The 17,466-nt window shown below is 45.4% G+C and overlaps 1 protein-coding gene across 1 annotated transcript in view; it reads left to right on the forward strand.

The window, feature by feature from the left end:
* The window catches only part of SUPT6H (SPT6 homolog, histone chaperone and transcription elongation factor), a 33,818-nt gene that overhangs the window by 3,195 nt on the left and 13,157 nt on the right, over positions 1–17,466 (forward strand). Inside the window, exons 2-23 of the mRNA XM_079798096.1 lie at positions 5,029–5,170; positions 5,928–6,080; positions 6,181–6,257; positions 6,616–6,808; positions 7,037–7,121; positions 7,921–8,194; positions 8,829–8,930; positions 9,223–9,339; positions 9,672–9,761; positions 9,956–10,098; positions 11,297–11,445; positions 11,596–11,694; positions 12,178–12,307; positions 12,391–12,541; positions 12,706–12,860; positions 13,251–13,446; positions 14,025–14,164; positions 14,287–14,404; positions 16,113–16,189; positions 16,438–16,573; positions 16,850–16,987; positions 17,066–17,233. Of these exons, the coding sequence (XP_079654222.1) occupies positions 5,062–5,170; positions 5,928–6,080; positions 6,181–6,257; positions 6,616–6,808; positions 7,037–7,121; positions 7,921–8,194; positions 8,829–8,930; positions 9,223–9,339; positions 9,672–9,761; positions 9,956–10,098; positions 11,297–11,445; positions 11,596–11,694; positions 12,178–12,307; positions 12,391–12,541; positions 12,706–12,860; positions 13,251–13,446; positions 14,025–14,164; positions 14,287–14,404; positions 16,113–16,189; positions 16,438–16,573; positions 16,850–16,987; positions 17,066–17,233 (3,000 nt within the window). The 5' untranslated portion in view covers positions 5,029–5,061. The remainder of the gene's footprint in view (positions 1–5,028; positions 5,171–5,927; positions 6,081–6,180; positions 6,258–6,615; positions 6,809–7,036; positions 7,122–7,920; positions 8,195–8,828; positions 8,931–9,222; positions 9,340–9,671; positions 9,762–9,955; positions 10,099–11,296; positions 11,446–11,595; positions 11,695–12,177; positions 12,308–12,390; positions 12,542–12,705; positions 12,861–13,250; positions 13,447–14,024; positions 14,165–14,286; positions 14,405–16,112; positions 16,190–16,437; positions 16,574–16,849; positions 16,988–17,065; positions 17,234–17,466) is intronic.

Consider the following 17,466-nt stretch of genomic DNA (forward strand, 5'->3'; position numbering starts at 1 on the left):
TTCTCCCTCTCCCCCTCCCCCTTCCTCTCTCTCTAGAATCAATAAACAAAAATACAGAAAGTCTTATACTTTCAACTCCACACCAGACTTCTAGGGCTATTCCCAGACCACTAGGCCCTTTCAGACCTAAGCCTTTGCTCGTGTTGCCTTTTTCCAGGCTATATTAACTCCTCTCAACTCAGGCTTCACCTTTTCTGAGGCATTTCCTGACCTCCCTCTTCATATTACTCTCATAATCTTGGTATGTAACTATCATATAACATGTATTATGTTTTGTCATAACTTTATTTATAAATGTTTTGAGATAGGTTGTGACCTCCAGGGTAAAAAGCATATTTTACTCCTTTTTATATATCCAAATCCCAGCACAGAGTTTGACCCTAAAAATAAAAAGATAAATGTTAATTGAAGCTGCCACTGGAGGGAATTAACAGGCATCTCTTTTTCTCTGGTCTCCTTTTAATTGCCTCCTACATCATCTTGTTCAAAGGGAGGGACTGCTGAGGGCCTCCCCTGTGGCAATCTGATCCCAGCTCCATTCCTCTTCCAGAGAATGTCATGGTAACCGATAGCCTCTCCCTTTGAGCCCCATCTTATACTGCAGCTGTGCTTCTGTCTGAAGAAACCTCCCTTCACCACCCCACTCCCCTTGTAGACCTGTTAAAGTAGCAAATTTAACTTACAGTCTGAATATGGGGAAAATTCAAGGGCAAAGAATTAAATACAAACTATATCAGGCTCATCTAAGGTATCATATAGTAACAATAGTCATATACTGATATGTAGCGTTTTATTCTGGAATAGTTGCCATTTCAGCCTGCAGTGCTGCTGCAGCACCCTCTGCACATCTAGTTCCTGCAAGTTGCAGCAAGTCAGGATTGTGTCTGGCACACATCTTTTAACTGGAAGTCTTGGCAGTGAGCTAGATTGGAGGCATTCCCCAGCTATAGCACAGTGTGTACTTGATTGCTAACGTAGGGAATGAGAGGAAAGCTGCATGCAGCGCACAGTACCAGCTACCCACCCCACCCCACCCCCCGGGACAGAAGAAAGCTGTTGTTTGTATCAGGTAGGCTATCTTTCTCTCTGTTGAGTAGGCTGTAGGGCATCTGGTCTGCAGATGTGAAGATGTTGGTGCTTTTCAAGATTGAATTTGTGTGTCTGATAGCCTAATTAAAGCATACTATGGTGGGGGCTGCTGTACCCAAATCTTATTTTATTTTATTTTATTTTTATTTTTTTTATTTTTTTTTTTTTACATTTTTTTTATATATTTTATTGATTTTTTACAGAGAGGAAGAGAGAGGGATAGAGAGCTAGAAACATCGATGACAGAGAAACATCGATCAGCTGCCTCCTGCACACCCCCCACTGGGGATGTGCCCGCAACCAAGGTACATGCCCTTGACCGGAATCGAACCCTGGACCCTTGAGTCCGCAGGCCGACGCTCTATCCACTGAGCCAAACCGGTTTCGGCCCAAATCTTATTTTAAAGGGCTCAGTTCAGGGCTGAGGGGAAGCAGTGTCAAAATTAAAATTAGAGCACCAGATTTAAGTGGCAGAAGTTTTAGATACTTTTGGCAGTAGTCCTCTCTCCCTCTGTATGACCTTAAGTCAAGCTGTATGGCCTTAAGAAGACAGATTTAAGAGGGAAAAGATCATTGATCCTAAACCCAAGGTTTCCTATACCTCGCAGGGCCTATACAATAGTCTAGTATAGTGGCTCTCAAACTTTTTGATATTGGGACCTCTTTATATGCCTCAAAATAACTTAAGACTTCAAAGACATTCTGTCTTAATGTCTCCCTTAATAGAATATAGCTGAATTTCTCATATCTGTTTCTGCATTCAGTCTGTTGTGATATAACATTTCATTTAACCTCTGGAAAACACTGTTCACTCATGAGAGAAAGGAGGAGATGGTCCCTGGACTACACTGAGAACTACTGGTACAGTAGAAACAGCTGGGACTTTGGAGTCAGACAGATCTTAACTCAGATCTCAGCTTACAGTTGTTAGTTGTGTTGCCTTGAACAAGTGACTTCATCTATCTCAGTCTGTTTCCTCTGTTGAATGAAGAGAGAAGTGTGCTGTAACTAATAGGACAGTTTAGGGGTTAATAGGTATTTGTTAAGTGTCTGGAACTTGGTAGGTGTGTGGTAAACATTATTTCTCGGGGCTTCTTTTTTTTTAATTGCTTAAAGTACTCCAGTAAGGTCTTTATTAGTTTTGGTTGGGTTTTGTGTGGGTGTTATGGGTTTATTTGTTAGTTTGTTTGTTTGTTTTGCAATTCTCTTCCTGTGCCTACTCTATTCAAATGTCATAATACATAAAATTATTTTGTGGTCCTTATTTGCTTTCCTCTCTCTCTCCTACTAGAAGTAAACTTCTTGAGAACAAACAATCCTGTTTCTCTTCAAATCCCCAGCTCCTAGCAGACCGTATGTACATGGTAGGCATTCAATAAAGTTTGAAAAGAATGGCATCTTAAACCAGCCTAAAATGAACATAAGACTGTATCACTGTCCCTCCCTTTCCACCAGAACTCAGTACCTTTAGTTTTGTTTCCTACTGCTTAGTTAATTGGTTATGGTATCAGTTGATATCAGTAAGGGTAATTTTCTGGAGAACTAGAGCCACAGAACGTAAAGCTCCTGCTAGAGCTTAAATCACTTCAGGTAGACCTTAGCCACCCTCCTATTGTCTTCTCTCCCTTCCCACTGCCAACTTTCACTGGGAAGATGGCAACAGTATGATAAAGGAAGTACTATTTAATGGATATTTAGCAGTTCATGGTTTGTGCAGAGCACAAAGAAGGATACAACTTAATCTGACACAGAATTACAAAGTATCTTGTGATGCCTCTCCTATTGCCATTTATGTTTTCATGATTTTGAATAGCCCTTCAATTGGAGATAGTCTCTGACTTAGCTTATAGTCTAAGTGGGGAAAATAGACATTTACAGCAGCCAGCTTCAGGATTCCAGAATGGAATCTTGATGTTATGATTTCTGTGATATGTGCTGTTTTTTAAAGTCCTACACAATGCCCAGGAAGCTCCATGTTGTGGTTCTGGCATTCTCCACTCCCATTTTCAGGCTTCAGATGAGTCTGAAATCAGGGAAGTAGGAGACAAAGTTGGGAGTGGTTGATACAAAATTACAGAATGCTAAGGAAAATTAGGCCAGTGATTCAAATTCAGACTTACTTAACATTTATTGAAACAGTAAACTAGGTTCTTTCCCTTATCTCATGTAATATCCTCAACTACCCTGCTGTTGACATTTTCCAGATGGAGAAATTGATATTCACATATATTCAATCATTTGCATAGGTTTATATACCTAGACCAGGATTTTATCTCTACCCTTAAGCTTAGCAATCTTTGCATTTAACTATGTCACCTTTATTTGGTAAGCCCTATAAGTCTCTTCAAAATGTTGTTGTTGTTTTACTGGGAGGAGAAGGTAAATGATAAAAATAGAATTATGATTCTAATGTTTCTAAAAAAATCCTCTTCCCCAAATGCTCCCAACCAGTGACCAACAAGTGGGCGCAAGTTCGTGAAATGTTTAAATTGTTGAAAAGTATTTTTCTTTTGCCTCTGCCAATAGCCAGATATAATGTATCTAAAAGTGCCTGTCACCCTAGCTGGTTTAGCTCAGTGGATAGAGCGTTGACCTGCGGACTAAAGGGTCCCAGGTTCAATTCCGGTCAAGGGCACATTCCCTGATTGCGGGCTCGATCTCCAGTGGGGGGTGTGCAGGAGGAAGCCAATCAATGATTCTCATGGTTGATGTTTCTCTCTCTCTCTCTCTCTCTCTCTCTCTCTCTCTCTCTCTCTCTCTCTCCCTCTTCCTTCCTCTCTGAAATCAATTAAAATATAAATAAATAAATAAACAAATAAATGTGCCTGTCATTAAGATGGCACTATTTTTCAAACTTTTCTTTTTTAAAAAATATATTTTTATTGATTTCTGAGAGGAAAGGAGAGGGAGAGAGAGAGAGAGAAAAACTTCAATGATGAGAGAGAATCATTGATAGGCTGCCTCCTGTGCACCCACACTGGAGATTGAACCTGCACCCCAGGCATGTGCCCTGACTAGGAATCAAACTGTGACCTCCTGGTTCATAGATCGATGCTCAACCACTGAGCTGCGCTGGCCAGGCTTTTTCAGACTTCTTGATGAGCCAGTCACATAACCTCAGTACTACCATATCCCTACCTATATGATTGTTTCTACACTAATTTCTTTCCTCATCTGCTCATTCCTGCCCCCAAATGGTGAGATAAAACTATTTGGGGAACCAAAATGATATGTGTAGACAGAAGTCTAGTATAATCACTGTTTTAAAGGTACACATGAGAGGAGCAACCATGGGAGGAATGGCAAATAGAGATGGCCCTGGCTGGTTTTGCTCAGTGGATAGTGTGTCGGCCTGTGGATTGAAAAGTCCCGGGTTCGATTCCAGTCAAGGGCACGTGCCTGGGTTTCAGGCTCGATCCCCAATAGAGGCCATGCAAGAGATCGCCGATCAATGATTCTCTCTCATCATTGATGTTTCTATCACTCCCTCTCCCTTCTTCTCTGAAATAAATAATATATATTTTTTTCTTTTTTTAATATATTTTATTGATTTTTTACAGAGAGGAAGGGAGAGAGATAGAGAGTCAGAAACATCGATGAGAGAGAAACATCGATCAGCTGCCTCCTGCACACACCCCACTGGGGATGTGCCCGCAACCAAGGTACATGCCCTTGACCGGAATCGAACCTGGGACCTTTCAGTCCGCCGGCCGACACTCTATCCACTGAGCCAAACCGGTTTCGGCTAAAAATATATTTTTTTAGAAAAAGAAAGAAAATAGAGGAGATGGAGTCATCTGATTCTTACTCTTTCCTCCCCAGGTACAATTGATTGAGTTGGCAGAGCAGTGGCATGTGGCTAAAAGCCTGTTTGTGGAAAGGGCCCTCTGTAAAATTACATGTCTCATTCTTTTATCACCATCTCCCTTTCTTCTCTAGTCTTCTTCAGGCAGACTGTGAGAAGCTGCAGCAATGTCTGATTTTGTAGAAAGTGAGGCTGAGGAGTCCGAAGAAGAGTACAACGATGAAGGCGAGGTGGTGCCCCGAGTCACCAAGAAATTTGTGGAAGAAGAGGATGACGGTGAGGAGTCCCCAGCCTCAAGCTTCTTCCCACTATTGCTAAGCTTTGGATAGTTGGATTCTTGCTGATGAGAGGCTCAGGCTAAGCACAGAAGTTATCACACATGAAGTACCAGCTTGAGAATTTTCAGTCATTCATAGAAAATATTTACTGAGTATCTGCTATATGCCAGGCCTTGTTCCTAGAAGTAAGAATACAAAATAAAGACCTACCTATCATAGAGTTTACATTATGGGAAGAGAACAGACAGTAAGTAAATACATATGTAATGTAATGTTACCCTCTTTTAGACTTAAAATAATGTTGGTATTTATGCACTCAGTTTCCTATTTCTCTCTACAAATCCAGTCACTAGGGTTATCATCAGAGTAGAACCATGAGATGGCTTTAAAGGCGGAAAGGGAAATGTAAGTTTCATCAAGAGAATTATGCATGAAAGAAGGAATATAGCTCTTATAAACTAAGAGGAAAGCAAAGGTTATTGGTGGCCGTAAAACCTCTAGTAAAGAACCAAAGTAATTAGGAAGATCATCTTGCCTAAAGATAGGTGGTGAATATAGAGGAGAGAGTCCTTTCCAGGTGCTTCTGTTCTAAGTCAGTGGTCATATTTTTGCATCTTTAGATGAGGCAGAAGAGTTAGTATGGCACCCAGGTTGTTAGGTTCAGAGCAAATGGGGAATCACAGTTCAACTGGTGGCCCTGCCCCACCCCCAGCGTGTTTCCCAAGCTCCGTACCTCAATGGTGCATGTTTTCCAGATGAAGAGGAGGAGGAGGAGAACCCAGATGATCAGGATGAGCAAGGCAACCTGAAAGGCTTTATCAATGACGATGAAGATGAAGGGGAGGAGGATGAGGGTAGCGACTCTGGTGATTCAGAAGATGATGTTGGTCACAAAAAGAGAAAACGCAGTGAGTAGCAGTCTCTCCTCAAGTGAAGTGAGGCTGGGGTGGAAGCTGCAGTGAAGAAGGGGGCCCCACTGTCACCATGGTAACACTTTGTTTTCGCCAGCATCTTTTGATGACCGCCTGGAAGATGATGATTTTGATCTCATTGAGGAGAATTTGGGTGTCAAAGTCAAAAGAGGAGTAAGTGTCATTCTTTGTTTCTCCCCCTGGGGGTGAAGGAAAAAGCCCTTTAAATCCAATGACTCCTGGGGAAGGAGACACATTCAGAATAGTTTGAGGAACATCAGAGAAGAGAAAGTTGCTCACTATTGTTATGCTGTGCTGGGGCCTAGATTTATATTCGAGATTTGGGTGTCTGTTAGAAAAAGGCTTGTCAGCATTTCAAGGGTAGGCTTTAGGGCTGAAAATACCACTTAATGTGTTCTCTCCCATCTCCCTTGGTCAGCATAGCTGGTGGGGAAATGTGAGTGAGACTGGAGAGCAGGCATCCTTATGCAGGTCCCTCAGACCTTGATGACGCAGGCTTTCCCACCCTTAGCAAAAATACCGCCGTGTCAAAAAAATGTCAGATGATGAGGATGACGACGAGGAGGAATATGGCAAGGAGGAACATGAAAAAGAGGCCATTGCAGAGGAAATCTTCCAGGATGGCGAAGGGGAAGAAGGGCAGGAGGCCGTAGAGGCCCCCATGGCTCCTGCAGAGGAGGAAGAGGAAGATGATGAAGAGTCAGGTATGTGGCATCAGGCAGGGAAGCCAATGTTAGGGTGAGTGTTGGGATTTCCTAGCCCCTAGGAACAGGATGGGAAACCAGATACAGGCCCCCAGCATTAGACACAAAAAAGTTCCTTTTTAGGAGCCTCCCTACTCTTCTTGCTGGCCACTCATAGTAGAAACTAAAGATACCTAGTCCTGGCTCCTCTTCTGCCTCTGAGCACTAACCCCTCCCTTTCCTGCCCAGACATTGATGACTTCATTGTGGATGATGATGGACAGCCTCTGAAGAAACCTAAGTGGAGAAAAAAGCTTCCTGGATACACAGATGCGTGAGTGGGGTCTGTTACAAGGTGGTGATAATGGCATCTGAGTGAGCCCAGTCAAGAAAGAGGTCAGCCCTAGCCAGTTTGGCTCAGTGGATAGGGCATCGGCCTACAGACTGAAGAGTTGCGGGTTCTGTTCTAGTCAAGGGCATGTACCTCAGTTGCGGACTCAATACCTTGCCCCAGTCTGGGCTCTTTTGGGAGGCAACCAATCAATGTTTCTCTCTGTCTCTCTCCCTCCCTTCCACTCTCTCTAAAACAAAACAAACAAAGCAAACAATGGAAAAAGTATTTTTGGGTGAGGATTAACAGATCCACTGAACTGGATATGAACCCATTTGCCCTGTTGCTGTTTGATCCCTGTCACTAGCATTTGTCAAAGATGGGCTTTTTATCCTTAGTAAATCATAACCCTAGAAATATCCCCCAGCTAAGCCTTTATTCCAAAGTGAATATGCTTTTTTATTGATTTTAGAGAGAGAGAAAGAGAGGAAGGGAGAGGGATAGAGATAGGAACATCAACGAGAGAGAAACATCATGGATTGGCTGCCTCCTGCATGCCACCTACTGGGAATTGACCCCACAACCCGGGTATGTGCCCTGACCAGGAATGGAACCATTACCTCCTGATTCCTAGGTCGAAGCTCGACCACTGAGCCACACAGTCCAGGCTGAATATGCTTCTTTATTTGCCTTTCTCTTAACCTTCTTAGTTGCCTTGGAGCAAGTAAAGGATCAGTGCAGGTGCTGCATTTCTCTCCTCTCACCAGAACCTGGGCCAATGGCCTTTTGCTGTCACCCACAGGGCCCTGCAAGAAGCCCAAGAGATTTTTGGTGTGGACTTTGACTATGACGAATTTGAGAAATATAATGAGTATGATGAAGAACTGGAGGAAGAGTATGAGTATGAGGATGATGAAGCTGAGGGTGAGATCCGAGTGCGTCCCAAGAAGACCACCAAGAAACGTGTGAGCCGCAGGAGCATCTTTGAGATGTATGAGCCCAGCGAGCTGGAAAGCAGTCACCTCACAGATCAGGACAATGAAATCCGAGCCACCGACCTGCCCGAGAGGTTCCAGGTAAGAAACAACGAGCCTCTGTCCTGCTGATCTTTCATCACCTTCCCTGAGCATCTTTGCTGCAAGAGTTGTAGCAGAGAAACAACCTAACAACAACCTGATAGCAAATGGTATCTAAGAAGTCAGCTTTGAACTTCATCTGACTAAGAGGTATAGGGAGCCCAGCTCTTGTAGGAGGGAAGATAGACTCTAGTGGTACTTGTGGTTCTTGAAATGGCACTCTCTCTTTAGCAAAATATGAAGTGCCTACCTACTTCTTGCCAGGGTGACACTCTTCCAGGTATTGGAAATGTGTGTCTGCGGAGCACACTTTTGACCAGAGTGGTGTATGTTTTTCCTATGTGGGATATAAGAAAAAGTCAGTCTCACTCTGTTGTCTTTTTTTTTTTTTAATATATATATTTTTTATTGATTTTCCACAGAGAGGAAGGGAGAGGGATAGAGAGCTAGAAACATCGATGAGAGAGAAACATCGACCAGCTGCCTCCTGCACACCCCCCACCGGGGATGTGCCCGCAACCAATGTACATGCCCTTGACTGGAATCGAACCTGGGACCTTTCAGTCCGCAGACCGACGCTCTATCCACTGAGCCAAACCGGTTTCGGCTCACTCTGTTGTCTTATTCCTTGCAGCTCCGCTCTATCCCAGTCAAAGTGGCTGAAGATGATGAACTAGAAGAAGAGGCTGACTGGATCTACAGGAATGCTTTTGCCACACCAACTATTTCTCTGCAGGTATCCCCCAAAAAAGATCCTTATGTTTGACATGAACCAGAAATTGAGCTGCTCCTCTGCCCCAAATATCTACATGCCTAGTTCAGAACTCTGTGTGTGTGTGTGTGTGTGTGTGTGTGTGTGTGTGTGTGTGTGTGTGTGTGTGTGTGTATGTGTCCCCACACGTGGTTGTATGAGAGATTTTTCTAGATTTCATCTGACAGGATCATCCTGTGACATGAAGCAGTTTCAGGTGTGATGAGACAAAACAGGTAATAGTATTGTTGCTGTTTCTTTTTTCTTCCAACTGTAGGAAAGCTGTGATTACCTGGACAGAGGGCAGCCAGCCAGCAGCTTTAGTCGTAAAGGGCCCAGTACAATTCAGAAGATTAAAGAGGCCCTGGGCTTCATGCGAAATCAGCATTTTGAGGTAGCACTTCAAGTTCTAGTGGCCCATTTCCAGTGGTTAGAAATTCATCTAGAGGATGAGGGTAAAGATAACCCCCTTTTCCTATCCTCAGCAGTGGTCCCTAGACTCAAAAAGTGTGAGGACTAAAGGAGACCCTAGTGATCAAGAGAACAATGCTACCCTCTCTGCAGTATTTTCTTCGCCTGTGGCTGGAGAGCATGCATCCTGGATGGGCTTGTGAGGGAGGCCACACTTCCAAACTGATGAATATCCTGGGGCTGTCTACCCCATTGGCAGGGGGATCTGAACCGATCTTTCTCCTCTGATTGACTATAGTCTCCTTGCCACCCTAGGTGCCTTTTATTGCTTTCTACCGGAAGGAGTACGTGGAGCCTGAGTTGCACATCAATGACCTGTGGAGGGTGTGGCAGTGGGATGAAAAGGTAATATTGATCCATGCCCCCCAAGGGGCTGAGGGCTGGATTGGGCACTGCTACCACTGGGGCCCAACCTCTCTCAGCAGCCCAAACCCCCACCAGGCCTGTCAAGTTTCCCAGGGTCTCCTGGTAAGGAACAGAACAGCCTTGGGACTCCAAGGCTGAACACCAGCCCTTACTGCTGCCCTATCCTATCCTAGTGGACCCAGCTGAGAATCCGCAAAGAGAACCTAACACGGCTGTTTGAGAAGATGCAGGCTTATCAGTACGAGCAAATCTCTGCTGATCCTGACAAACCTCTAGCTGATGGCATCCGGGCTCTGGACACCACCGACATGGAGAGGTAACGTATGCAGGGTTTATTGCACAACAGGGAACCCTTAGATCAGTGGTCAGCAAACTCATTAGTCAACAGAGCCAAATATCAACAGTACAACGATTGAAATTTCTTTTGAGAGCCAAATTTTTTAAACTTAAACTTCTTCTAACGCCACTTCTTCAAAATAGACTCGCCCAGGCCGTGGTATTTTGTGGAAGAGCCACACTCAAGGGGCCAAAGAGCCTCAGTTTGCCGACCACGGCCTTAGATCAAAGGCAGGCCCCCTGGGGAAAGAGTAACCTTGCAAAATTCTCAGTACATGTATATAAAGTTACATGGGAAACCAAATTATAACCAGAAAGTAGCTTGTGAGCCTGGAATCAGAAGGGGTGTGAGAGGGGACTAGATTATTTTAGTGGCCAGCATCATGAAACTGGGGAGGACAGACAAGGACTGTCTTAAGGACTCTGAACTTTGCTAGAGACGTGCTGCCTTGTCTTCCTCTCTCTTTTTGTTTTCACTTCCAATAGCCACCAACCACCATTTGTTTGACATATTCTTCCTTTAAGATACATTGGTTATGCCCTGGCCAGGTGGCTTAGTTGGTTAGAGCATAGTCCTGTGTACCTAAAAGATGCAGGTTTAAAAAAAAAAAAAAAGATGCAGGTTTAATTCCCTGCCAGTACACATACCTGGGTTAAGGGTTCCATCCCCCGTCAGAGCGCAAAATGGGGGCAGCCAATTGATGTTTCTCTCTCTCTCTCCCTTTCTCTTTTTATAAAGTCAAAAAAATTCTTGAATGAGGATTTTTTTAAAACAGATACATTGGCCTGGCTGGTGTGGCTCAGTGGTTGAGCGTTGACCTATGAAACAGGAGGTTGGGGTTCTATTCCCGGTCAGGACACATGCCCAGATTGCCAGCTCAATCCCCGATGTGGGGCGTGCAGGAGGCAGATGATCAGTGAATCTCATCATTGATATTTCTCCCTCCCCCTCTCCCTTCCTCTCTGAAATCAATAAGAGAAAGAAAATTTTTTAAAAAACCAGATACATTGGTTATAATTAAATCATGGTCTGGAGCCATTTGGTGTCTATAATAATTGTAGAATACAGGCACCCATTCTAGTTGGGATCTTGCCTCATGGGTATTGGACCTCTTGTAGCAGAACTGGAGTATACTCTTCCTCGGTAACAATCGAGGTCTTCTGTCCCTTCCCTCCAGACTCAAGGATGTACAGTCGATGGATGAGCTGAAAGATGTCTACAGCCATTTCCTGCTTTATTATGGTCGTGACATCCCCAAGATGCAGAATGCCGCCAAGGCCAACCGCAAGAAGCTGAAGCGTGTAAGGGAGGAGGGAGATGAGGAAGGTGAGTGCTGGGAAAGAAAACCCGGGAAACTTGATGGCCATGGCATCTCCAAGGATGTCCTTGGCTGAGTGCCCTTTGGGGCTTCTCTATGTGTGTCAGATCCTTGGGAGTGATTGGAAACTTGAGCACTAACTCCGTTTTCCCTCCCAGGTGAAGGTGAGGAGGCCGAAGATGAGGAGCAGAGGGGACCAGAGCTCAAGCAGGCTTCCCGGCGAGACATGTATACCATCTGCCAGAGTGCTGGCCTAGGTAAAAGCTAGCTCTTATGATCTGGGCCTTGAGCAAGGGAAGTTCCCTGATAGTCACTGATGGGTATAAAGAGGACTTAAGAAACATCTGAGTGAATCACCAGTCCAATTCTGAATACTTGCTCCCATGTGCCATGCTCACCCCACAGTAATGGTCCAGTCTCTCCCTAAATTCCTGAAGGAATGGGAAATTCAACACGGTTAAAGGGAGACAGCCAATCCATTCTATTTTTGGAAAGTTCTCTTATTAGTAGTCTCCGCTTTAGTTCTGAACCCAGGAGTTACATAGGAAATTTCTATTTCTTCTGCCTCATAACAACCCATCAGATGTTTAAAGTCAGTTTTTTCGTTGCTCTTTGTAAGACATCCTGGTCCTGCTCACTCATGACCCCATTAAAGTCTAGTTCTGAGAATTGCTACTCTAGACGCTTAGGAGTCAAGACCCCAGCTATTGCCTTACCTCTGACTCTCCTGTTTACTTTAGATGGCCTAGCCAAAAAGTTTGGGCTTACTCCTGAGCAGTTTGGGGAAAACCTCCGGGACAGCTACCAGCGACACGAGACAGAGCAGTTTCCTGCAGAGCCCTTGGAGCTGGCCAAGGATTATGTTTGCAGGTAGGCTTGCAACAGGTGGCTGTCAGGAGGAGGGGCCTGAGGCCAAAGATAACGCATCCTGAGCTCTTCCATTTTCCCCACAGCCAGTTCCCTACACCAGAAGCTGTGCTGGAAGGTGCCCGCTACATGGTAGCCCTGCAGATTGCCCGAGAACCCCTCGTCCGGCAGGTGCTGAGGCAAACATTTCAGGAGAGAGCCAAACTAAATATAACCCCCACCAAGAAAGGTAGAAAGGTGAGCTCTGGGTAAAGGGCTCTAATCCAACGTGTGGCCCAGCTCTCTGCTTGAACTGAATTTCTTGTAGCTCAGTTGTCTGCCTGAGAACAGAGAGGCAATCTTTTCTCCCAGGATCAAGCCAGCCTATCTGCAGGCTGATGATTCCCTCTTGATGTATACAGGATGTGGATGAGGCCCACTACGCTTACTCCTTCAAGTACCTAAAGAACAAGCCTGTTAAGGAACTGAGAGATGACCAGTTCCTCAAGATATGCCTGGCTGAAGATGAAGGGCTGCTCACCATTGACATCAGCATAGATATGAAGGGGGTGGAAGGGTAAGCAAAGCTCTGGGGTAGGGGCTCTTGGGGAGGGCTTAGTGACGAGTCTTTAGGAGGAAGGGGTCCCTCAGAAAAGTGAACCATAGCCCTGGCTGGGTAGCTCAATTGATTAGAGTGTCATCTCGATACACCAAGGTTGCTGGTTCTTCTATATCCAGGGCACATACAAGAAGCAATCGATGAATGTGTAAATAAGTAGAACAACGAATTGATGTTTCTTCCTTCCTCTCTCTTTCTAAAACCAATAGGGATAAAAATTAAAAGGAAAATGTGAAGCACAATTTCAGAATTGAGCAAGCCATTGTCCCTGGCTTGCTTGCAGTATTTGTGCACATTTGGGCATCACATTTTCTCCATCCCTAACACTACAGTGTTGTTTCTTCTCAGCTATGGCAATGACCAGACATATTTTGAAGAGATCAAACAGTTCTACTACCGAGATGAGTTCAGCCACCAAGTACAGGAGTGGAACCGGCAGCGCACCATGGCCATCGAGCGAGCTTTGCAGCAGTTCCTCTACGTGCAGATGGCCAAAGAACTCAAGAACAAGCTGCTGGTCGAAGCCAAAGAATATGTCATCAAGGTGAGAACTGAAACTCATGATCTTTAGTTCTATGATTTCCCCAAACTAGAGCTGAGAGTGAAAAAACCTCTTGCCCAGGCCAGTGTGGCTCAGTTGGAGCTTCGTCCTGTGCACTGGAAGGTTGTGGGTTCAGTTCCCTGTCAGAGCACATGCCTGGGTTGCGAGATCAGTCCCCAATTGGGGTGCATATGGGAGGCAGTTAATCAATGTGTCTCTTTCACATCGATGTTTCTCTCTCTCCCTTCCTCCCACCGCAAAAAGAAAAAGAAAAAGAAACCCCTTAATAGTAGCTAATGGAGAAACAATGGTGACAGGCAGAGCATAAGCTGAGAGGCTTTGCATCACTGCAAGATGTCCCTGCTTGAGGAGCCTCTCTCTTCCCACCCCCCCCCCCCCGCCCCAATCCAAACATTCTTTGTTTATATTGCTGTCCTCTGTATACTCTCCAGTTTCCAAAAGCAAGTGCTAGGAACGTGCACATACGAATACAACCTTTGCACATGTGTGCCTGCATCTGTTTCCTTAGCACACTTGGTGAGTTCCTGATGGCTATAGTGTCTGGTGTGTCTCCTCCCCAGGCTTGTAGTCGAAAGCTCTACAACTGGTTGAGGGTGGCACCCTACCGGCCAGATCAACAGGTAGAGGAAGACGATGACTTTATGGAAGAGAACCAAGGAAAGGGCATCCGAGTCCTAGGCATTGCTTTCTCCTCTGCCAGGTAACTGCCTATTCCTGCACATCTGCCATCACCCTTACCTGTGTTCCTAATCTTATTCTTCTTTTATTCATATCCTCATATTGCTGATTATCACTCTGTTCTTTTTTCTGTCTGGCTGGCAGAGATCACCCTGTGTTCTGTGCCTTGGTCAATGGTGAAGGAGAAGTGACGGACTTTCTCCGGCTGCCCCATTTTACCAAACGGCGGACTGCATGGAGAGAGGAAGAACGGGAAAGAAAGGCAAGTGGCTGGAGCAGGTTACCAAGTTTATATCTTGGGTACATCTTATAATTCAGTGGGGATAAGGGTTTATGGTCTAAGCAACATCTCATGCAAGACCCTGATTATCTCTGACCTGGTCGCTTACCCCTCAAGTCCTAGGATAAGTCTCACTTCCATAGGCAGTAGATGGCACTCAAGTTCTGGTGTATAATTTACTTCTGGCTAGAGGCCAGTTGCTAAGCCTTGTGTGCTTGGGAGCTGCCCTTACTGCCTCTGTTCTTACAGCATCTGGGTCAGCCTGTTCCAGGAGCTGAAAGCCACTGAGGCATTAGGCCAACCTTTTCCCTGCTTCAGTCTTTCAGGGTCTGTTTTTCTAAGGAAAAGAATTTGAATTCATCTCGTGTATGCTTCTGATTTTTTTTAACCTAATGGGATCTTTCAATTTTGTTTAGAGTGCCCATTCTAAAAATTTAATTTTAAAAAATATGTTTTTTTATTGATTTCAGAGAGGAAGGAAGAGGGAGAGAGAGATAGAAACATCCATGATGAGAGAAAATCATGGATTGGCTGCCTCCTGCAAGTCCCCCACTGAGGATCGATCCCGCAACCCAGGCATGTGCCCTTGACCAGAATCGAACTTGGGACTTTTCAGTTCACAGGCTGACACTCTTATCTACTGAGCCAAACTGCCCAGGGCCTAAAAATTAATTTTTAACAAACAACTAAAAAAAGAAATAAAACTCTTGCAGTGGCCCCAACGAGTTTAGCTCAGTGGATAGAGAGTCGGCCTGTGGACTGAGAGGTCCCATGTTCGATTCCGGTCAAGGGTATGTACCTTGGTTGCGGGCATATCCCCAGCAGGAGGTGTGCAGGAGGCAGCTGATCGATGTTTCTCTCTCACCGATGTTTCTAACTCTCCCTCTCCCTTCCTCTCTGTAAAAAATCAATAAAATATATTTTAAAAAAAAACTCTTGCAGTGGAGGTGAGAATAGTCCTGACTGCCAGGTAGTGGTTTATGTTAAGGCAAAGTAAACTATTTTCAGTTAACCACAACCCAAGTATAAGCCATAGTATAATAACCTTAGAAACTATTAACAGATATATAATACTAGAGGCCCAGTGCACAAAATTCATGCACGGGTGAGGTCCCTAGCCCTGGCCGGTGATCGAAGTGCGAGCGTCTGGTGTGGAAGGGAAGGTCCCAGCTGACCTCTGGGCCCTGGGCAGCACCTGGGCCCCCAGGCCCCCGCACATCCTGCTCTGCCTGAGTCATCAGGCCCCCGCCTGGCTCCCTGAGCGCCTGGGAGCTGGGTGGCAGCCCTGCCCCCCCGCCACCACAGCTGGTCGCCCCACTTGCACCTGCCTTGGCCTGGTGCTGCCCGCTCATCTGCTCCACCATCCCGCTGAGGTTCCGTTCTCATTGGGGCCCATTCCATACCCGCCATGTTCTGCGCCGCCCCCTGGTGGTCAGCGCACATCATAGCGAGCGTTCGAACTCCCGATCAAACTCCCAGTTGAGGGGACAATTTGCATATTAGACTTTTATTATATAGGATTCCAACCAGAGATCCTATAATCCCCTTGTTTTGTGTCCCATTTAGACACGTGTGATATATCATTCATTATTCTCTGGTCTTGTAAGGTGCTGAGCTACTTATGGAGAGAGAAGTTCCTAAAATCTCCCCATCTTCAGAGCCATTCAACTCCAATTTTCTTTCAATCCAGGCTCAAGACATTGAAACCCTGAAGAAATTTCTTCTGAACAAAAAGCCTCATGTGGTGACAGTTGCAGGAGAAAATAGGTAGGAGGGCACCAGATGACTGGGCTAGGACTGGTTTAATGCCACTCATCTTTTATTGTTGAATCTGGCATGTGCCTGTGTAGATCCTTGATAATACCCCCACCAAAAGGGGATATCCCTGGGAATATTGTACTACTTTGTCTCCAGAGCTCTCTCCCCCACCCCTTCCCCATATCCCAGCCATGAGACTGTGCATCCATGAGAAATTGTACAGAAATAGCCCTGATCAACATCTCTTCTCTCTCCAGGGACGCCCAGATGTTGATTGAGGATGTGAAGCGCATTGTGCATGAGCTGGACCAGGGCCAACAGCTTTCCTCTATTGGGGTGGAGCTGGTTGACAATGAGTTGGCCATTCTCTATATGAACAGCAAGAAATCAGAGGTAATGCTGGAGCCCTACCCTTAGGACCAGAACAGCCAAGAGCTGTCAATCCCAGTGAGATTTAATATGGAAGCAAAGGTTACAGGGCACTTAATCCATGAGAGGCATTCCATTCAGTCCTGTTTCAGACTGGGAACTTCAGAGATTAAATGGGTCCCAAAAAAGCAGTCCCAAAGGAAAGAAGAAAGTGACTTAGAGTCAGATCAGTTTTGATTTTTCTCTTGCTGTTGGCACTAAGGGGACCATATGGCCTTGCTGACCTTTGTTTGACTCTAGGCAGAGTTCCGGGATTATCCTCCAGTGCTGAGACAAGCCGTCTCCCTGGCCCGGCGCATCCAGGACCCTCTGATTGAATTTGCCCAGGTGTGCAGCTCTGATGAAGACATCCTGTGTCTCAAGTTTCACCCTTTGCAGGTGAGTAGGATTTGCCAGGCAGGCGTGGGTGGGAAGAATTGCACAGTAACCTTATCCCTGCCTGCTGTATATCAACAGGAGCATGTGGTGAAAGAGGAGCTGCTCAACGCCTTGTACTGTGAATTTATCAACCGAGTCAATGAGGTTGGGGTCGATGTTAATCGTGCCATTGCCCACCCATATAGCCAGGCCTTAATCCAGTATGTGTGTGGCCTGGGACCTCGAAAAGGAACCCATCTTCTGAAGGTAGGATTGAGTTGAATCAGAAAATAGGAGAAGTTTCCATATCCTTGAGCCTTTATACTTTATACTTGCCAGTATGATTTGACAAGAAGACCAAGTTCAGAGAGGTAAAGGAACTTGCCCAGAGTCATCCAGCTAGTGAGAGTCAGAGTCAGACTTCAGACTATGGTGGCCACAGCTATGCTCTTCACTCCTTTACTATAGTGGCTCATGGGAAAAATAGCCATAAACCATGA

Source organism: Cnephaeus nilssonii (genome assembly GCF_951640355.1).
Source record: "Cnephaeus nilssonii genome assembly, chromosome: 19".
Classification (NCBI taxonomy): domain Eukaryota; kingdom Metazoa; phylum Chordata; class Mammalia; order Chiroptera; family Vespertilionidae; genus Cnephaeus; species Cnephaeus nilssonii.